The 7,215-nt window shown below is 37.7% G+C and overlaps 2 protein-coding genes across 4 annotated transcripts in view; both read left to right on the top strand.

Moving 5' to 3' along the window:
* The window catches only part of LOC119553564 (synaptotagmin-5), a 60,617-nt gene extending 53,579 nt beyond the window's left edge, over positions 1-7,038 (top strand). For all 3 annotated transcript variants that reach the window (XM_037864011.1, XM_037864010.1, XM_037864009.1), the window contains exons 4-8: positions 2,225-2,714; positions 4,231-4,511; positions 4,568-4,717; positions 4,851-4,991; positions 5,193-7,038. In XM_037864011.1, coding sequence (XP_037719939.1) covers positions 2,225-2,714; positions 4,231-4,511; positions 4,568-4,717; positions 4,851-4,991; positions 5,193-5,339 — 1,209 coding nt within the window. In that variant the 3' untranslated portion in view covers positions 5,340-7,038. The remainder of the gene's footprint in view (positions 1-2,224; positions 2,715-4,230; positions 4,512-4,567; positions 4,718-4,850; positions 4,992-5,192) is intronic.
* On the top strand, positions 466-2,182 carry LOC119553567 (protein starmaker-like). The gene is made up of 2 exons (XM_037864015.1): positions 466-1,264; positions 1,619-2,182. The coding sequence occupies exons 1-2, from the start codon at positions 621-623 to the stop codon at positions 1,752-1,754; spliced, it is 780 nt and encodes a 259-aa protein (XP_037719943.1). The 5' UTR covers positions 466-620; the 3' UTR covers positions 1,755-2,182.
* Positions 7,039-7,215: the final 177 nt, after the last annotated feature.

Below are 7,215 nucleotides of genomic sequence, written 5' to 3' on the forward strand. Positions count from 1 at the left end.
GACCGTTAAAAATCAAATTAAATCATTAAAAATCAAGGCTAAGAGAGGAGTGGTTTTATGAATTCCTATACATTTTTTTCACAAAACTGTAAGCCGATCATTTCCGCTTAAAATACGAGAAATGCGTAATGTCATCAATACATTAGTCGATAGTATGGGAAACAAAAATAACTGAATGTTATCTAAATGACTCTTTAAGATGTACAAAAGGCTTGGAAAGGAAATTAAATAAATAAATAACAAATAAAATAATTATTAAATATTATATGTATATATTTTAGTTAAAATCGCAAAGCTAGGCGATTATTCGAAAGAATCTCTATTAATAGAGAGAGAAATAAAAACAATTTATTATTTGGAATCAACGCAACCTATACAACAATACATTTTAAAGAAAAAAGTAAACGAAACATTACTTATAAGTGATAATGATTTTTATGGTATTCCCCAAGTGACGTGTTCCAATCTAAAGTATATACATAAGCATCTTTGGAGAGCAAACAAGACCACCAGAGAGAAAGAATTTGCGAATGTATCATACATTTGTTGATAGAAAAGGTCTGCCCGTCTAAGTTTATACTTCAGTACGCTTGAAACGTTCCTCTTCGCCGGAGTTAAAAATGAATTTAAAAGTTTTCTTATATGGATTTCTGATTTCTTTGTTATCGCTTAAATGTGTCACTAGTCGTGGCCAAAAGAGAAAGCACATATGTATAGACCTTGTATCAGACTCTTCTGATTCAGACTGCGTCATTGTGCCGCAGACTGCAGCGGATGTAATCCTCATAAATAGTTCCGAAGATACCAAGGAAGATACTCACAAAAAAAATAATAGTGATAATCACTACGGCACCCACAGGAATATCCGCATCGGTCGCAGGAAAAGAAGGCGTACAAGTATCGTGATTGTTTCAAGCAGTTCTGAAGCTGATGATGAAGATCTTGATACCAAAAAGTCAAACAACGAAAGCTGGCAAAAAACGCGATCAAGTGTAAGACATGGCTTACATAGTTCGGAAGCAGAGAAAAAGGACGAATCAGATTATCCCATTTTGGAAGACAGTACTATGGAGGATGTGGACCTGGATTATGACATGATTCTTGATGATGACTTTTTTAAAAGAATTGAAGAAGATAGATCCACCGATACTTGTGATCATACCCTCATAAATACGCAAAGCCCAAGCTGGAAAAAATGGTTTACAAGTGTTAAGGCTGTAGCGGGTGCAGGCCCCGATTACCACATCGTTTATGATATATCTCCTACACAGAGAAAACTATCTAAGAACATTGTTCTTGAATTGAGAACATTCGTTCTTGAATTGAGAACATTGTTCTTGAATTGAGAACATTGTTCTTAAAAACCGTGTAAGTACATTTTGGTATCAATATAAGAACGAAATGGTGAGAAGAGAAAAGTTAAATTGAGTTTATTTAACAACTTTTTGATAAGTATACACTAAGAACTAAACTAATAGTTTATTTGTACATACTATGTACTTAAATACGGCCAATTAAACTTGATTCGAGCAAAATAAAAACATTTTCAACTTAAAAATGTCGTTCTATTTTTAAGAACATTTTCAACTCAGATGAGAACGTCAGAATTTTCTCTGTGTAAAGACACTGAGAAAGATACACACATGGATACCCACAACGATGGCGAGAACGATACCCAGACGGATACTCAGACTCAGGCGGATACCTCCAAAGGCGATAGTAACTGCAATAGCTCTGATTATGATTACTATTAGTCAAACCGCTACTATCTGTGCGAGACAACAAAAAATATACAATTAGATATAATTATAATTAATTATAATTATAGGTCGTTCTATACCTTTTTAAAGTTTGCGCTTTTTCAATAATATATGTACGTCTAATAGATTAAAACAATAAATACTGTGAGCATCAAAACAAAACAATATTTGTATGCTTTTGCGTTATTAATTGCTATTCAAATAAGAAAATAATAATTATTAAATTCATTTGCTCGAACCTATACAGAGATTTCATCACAAAAGTTGTTATCAAATATGTTTGGGTTGAAATTTTTTTTTCACCAGAACTGTTTTTGATTGGAATTCATTTCATAATTCATACATATATATATCAATATATATCAAGCAAAAGAGCCACTTGCCTTCTGATTTGCAAAGCTAAATTAATTTATTTTATGTGTATCGGCTTATATATTTCTCTAACTATACTCTCAACATCGCAGGGTCATCGTGGATCCTCGCCACAGATAAGGACCTTTGGACCGGACGGACGTAGCTCCCTGCCGAGTGAGCCGGCATTTCCGCACCATTTGGCCAGATCGCCCAGTCCCATGCGAACCATTTCATTGGATGCCCGCTGCGGCAGTCCCGCACACTCGGCGGATCCTGGGGATCTAAGGACACCCAGTCCCTCGCAGAGCAGCTTGGCATCATTGGCCGGAGGATCGGGAATGGGAGGCGGTAGTTCGGGAAAGGGCGTGGCCGGAGGTCGTTGCCTTTCGCCGCTGCTGATACCGCCACGATCGCAGCCCGGAGTGGATCCCGCTATGGGTCCCGCCTCCCCGCTGGGAGCCCTTCAACCCGATCTCTACCGATTGCCCGACGGACCCGTTTATCTCACAGCTCCGGAATCCAGTCACGCCGTGGGCCGATTGCACCTGCGTGTGAAGTACGACTATCACCTGTTCGATCTGACGGTGCATCTGATTGAAGGTGAGCTCGGGGAAAAATAATTTGTAATATTTAATTATTTATTATCCTAATATTCTACAAAAACGCTTTTCTTTTACACAAGGGGCCATTTTTTATGCCATTTTCATGTTCGATTTTTTCGTAATTCCAATGCCCTTCAGAATGCCCAGAACTGAATATCTAATTTTCATAACTTGGGTAATTGTATCCCGATTTGGACGTGGGATACCTCTATGAGTTTGTGGTTGAGTTCTCTAATAATCTGCATTTAAATTATCCTTTTTAACGAGGGTCAAAATTTTAACCCATTTTTATGCTCGATTTTTTCCTATTTCCAAAGGGCTTTTCAGAATGGGACCCCAAAACTGCACTTCTAGAATCCATAACTTGAGTTATTGCAGACCGATTTAGATGTGGGATACCTCTATGAATTTGTGCTTGAATTCTCTAATATTCTGCATTTAAATTATTCTTTTAATCGAGGGTTCAAGTTTTAACCCATTTTCGTGTTCGATTTTTCCGTATTTCCAATGGATTCCAAAATTGGTACCCAAAACTGCACTTCTAGATTCCATAACTTGAGTAATTGGATACCGATTTAGACATGTGATACCTCTATGAATTTGTGGTTCAATTCTCTAATATTCTTCATTAAACTTATTTTTTTAAGCCCCCCGTTTAAGCCCATTACAATTATTCTTATAAACGACGACCACTTTTTAACCCATTTTCATGTTCGAACACAAAACCGCACTCTAAGACTTTATAATTTTTTTCGAAACCGAGACTTGGGATAACCCTTCATAGATTATTTGCGATTCCCAATTTGTTTAATATAAAAAACAGTTGTTTTTACCTGCTGATTACGAGTTTATCTTTAAATATCTTGTTAAACAAATATTGAACAACCTATAATTTTATTTAGTAAAACAGCTTAAAATTCAACGAAGATAAAACATGAACACAACTTTCAGAGAATACAATCAAAAATAAAATAATTATTCGTTTAAAAGGTATTGATAGAAGTTTGACCTGACCTCTACGACATAGCCATTGCGCAGACCCAGAAATTCCGCCGTGTCGTTGTTTCCGATGCGAATGTCTTTGGCCTTGAAGTAAATGTTCCGTAGGTCAAGTTTGTAATACTGAGCATAGGCCTCCATTAGTCTCTGCATTGGCATGGTGCTGGAAATATTAAACTCCAAGGACCTCCTTTCCACACAGCGTAATTTTAGTTGAACACGGCGCATTCTAGTACTTGTATCTCCCGGGAAAAATGTCTAAATTCGAACTTATTAGTGCTTGATATATGTTTGTATGTTTGCTAAGTTGAAATAGGTTTTATTTATTTTCCTTAAGTTAGATACTTTATGCAAATGAGACATTTATTTTAACTATATGAATATATAAAAAGTTATTTGTTCTAGAGCCCATACATAGTAAACGCCATTTTCCATATGAAAATCTGATTTAGCCCTTTACCTTAAAGAGTTTAAAAGTAGACTAATACAACCCAAAACGCATCCCCCTACCTTAGCTCACAGTCTTAGTCCCATCGAGGAGGGTGGTTTCCGGGATCCCTATGTCCGGCTGATGTTGCAACCCGAAGTCGACAGTCGGAAGCGGCAGACCCACATCCACCGTGGTGAATCGAATCCCTATTTTGACCAGCACTTCAAGTTCCCGGTTTCCCGCGATCAGCTCCAAGGCAAGGAGCTGATCCTCCAAGTGCTAGACTACGATCGCTATTCACACAACGACATTATCGGAGAGGTTCGCATCTCTGTGGATGGTCTGGATCTCTCCAAGTCGGTGGAGGTGAGTATTTATTTTTGCGATGTATTAATTCGGGTGTTAATACCGAGTACTTTCAGATCTGGGGAGATTTGCTGCGCACCAAGAAACCCAAGGAGGATCGACCGGAATTGCTTTGCTCCTTAAACTATTTACCACAGGCTGAGCGATTGACAGTTGTCATTATGAAGGCCAGAAATTTGGAAACTCTTCAGGAACCATATGTGAAGGTGAATACCGAAAATAATTATTATGAAACCTAGACGTCCAAAATCATTAATCATCATTTTATAAAATAAAACAATAAAAATCATTATCAAATATTTTAGAATATCCTCATAATCCTTTCTAATACCTTTTCAGATTTACCTGATTCAAAACGGCAAACGCATCAAGAAGAAAAAGACGAGCATTACGAAGTCCGACGATCCCACCAACCCCATTTGGAACGAGGCGTTCACGTTTAATTTGCAATCAAATTATCTCCACAATGCAGCCATCGAGGTAACCTTTAGCCTTAGCCGTTGCCTTTCCAATTGGCCGGATTGGGCCATAAACCGGTGGCCTCCGCCGTTTTTAACAGCTCGGCTGCTAATTCCGGGCAATAGCCCCGGTTTAATGCCCGGCCGTGTTTTAATTGAAATCCTCCCCTTACCACCCAGTATATTTCATTTCTGTCTATATACCTAAATTATATCTTCGCAGATCTATGTGGTGGGTGCTGGGAGCGAGGCCGCGGAAATCGGATGCTGCGGCTTGGGGCCCCAGGAAAGTGGAACTGGATGCCAGCACTGGCACGATATGATTAACAATGCCCGCAAGCCCACGGCCATGTGGCACTATATTCGCTAGGCCATTATGCCCTATTATCAACTATGATTTTCCACTACAAAAAAAAAGAAAAGAAAAACATTCAATTGCTCTCACATTGCGTCTATATAGGTGTACTAATAACGTAACCGTGTCTGTGTGAATTTTCCAATTGCATTTTTGGGCGGTTCGCCGCCCCCAAAGCTTATAATGTTCTACGAAATCAAAATCTCATCTCCTTATATACAGATATATATGATATATGTGCGCTGCAGCTAACTAGCCCTCCAAGAAGCTCAATCAAAAGTTCCTAAGCAACGACAGAAACTTCGAAAAAAATGAATGTCCATGAAAATTATATTTGTGGGTAATTGGATAAACGGTTCTGTTTCTTTATATTTTTTGTTGTGCATTTTGTGCAACCTCTTGAGAAAAAACAAAACACACAAAATCCTGAGAGATGCCGGGAAGGAAGGGTACAATAGGAAATCGGTAATCGCAGAAACCAAAACCAAAAACTGTCAGCCAGACTTGTTGACATTTCCATCGACTTCAGCAGACACTTGAGGAGCCTGCCGCCTCCTTTTCGCAAGGAGGGCATTCAAGTGTGCATTTCTTAAATAATTATGAATACACCGCACGGGGAATAATAATAATTCCTATAGGTGAGTGGTCGTCAATCATGCAGGAAGTCGCCCTTTTGTGCCGCCGACAGTTGACAAATTGCCATCGCCATTCGCTGTTGTCCTTTTGCCATTCGATCCTGTGTGCGTTTGTCGTTTTCTCGTCGACTGTTTGACAAACAGGATACAAAAAAAAGAAGAGCGAGAAGTGAAGTGAAGAGAACTTATGCTAATTGTTAAGTTAAATACATATAATTCCTTCCAGCCGAGTACGTCTATCAAGAAACTCACCAAAGAGCATTTCTCGAGCACTTTAACCTATTTTATATGTACTTACAACGAGTATTCTGAATGCATCTGAATAGCAAGAAATGAGGGTTGGTCGATGATTTCTTTCCCATAAATCTATGAGTGTACTTTTGGTGTTGTCGCATGAACTAACTAGGGGAGTCGGTTCTTATAATGTGTGTAAAATATGCTATTTAATCCCAGTAAATATATTGCAGAATACAAAAAAAGAATGTGTGTGTAACTTAAATTTAAACAAAGACTTGAGAAATACATAGCACTGCACGTGTTAACTAGACAAAAAAAGTACATACTCTAAGGAGAGCCAGCATATAAATATATATATTATACACTATACTTATACAAGTTTTTCTAAACGCATCCTTCTACACAATTTGTCCCATGCCAGAGGAAACACAAAGAACAACATTGCTGACATGAAGAAAATAAACCGAAACAACAGAACAACAGGATAAATGCTGAAATACCTCCGATTTAGGCAAAACATTATTAGTATACAAATATTCAAAGAACATCAAATATGCACTCGGAAGGCCACTCAACAAAACATGAAAAAACAGCATAGATGCAAAGCGAAATGTACAAAAACTGCATATACAAATATAATTCCTACAATTAGTGTTTATTTATTGTAGCCTAAAGGGGACGCTGTTGAAAACTAAGCCCGATAATTGAGGGATAACACCACCTTAAAATATAAATATATACACATACAAACTACAAGACAACCTATATTCATATGAATGATAATGTAATGTAAACCTAAATGTATGTGAATTTAAATTATTCGGTAAATAAATAACTTAAAACAATTATTAAGTGTTATTATATACAAAATGGTTTTGAAAGATAATCCATTTGGCGCTCAATGGACGAAGCAGTTCAATCAAGCAGTTCAAGCCAGTTGGCAACGCGAGTGCATTTCAGCGGTAAGTGACTCGGCTAAGTAAAAGCAAAGACACATTCATGGTATATACCTTATACCC

The sequence above is a fragment of the Drosophila subpulchrella genome, chromosome 3L (assembly GCF_014743375.2).
Source record: "Drosophila subpulchrella strain 33 F10 #4 breed RU33 chromosome 3L, RU_Dsub_v1.1 Primary Assembly, whole genome shotgun sequence".
NCBI lineage: Eukaryota > Metazoa > Arthropoda > Insecta > Diptera > Drosophilidae > Drosophila > Drosophila subpulchrella.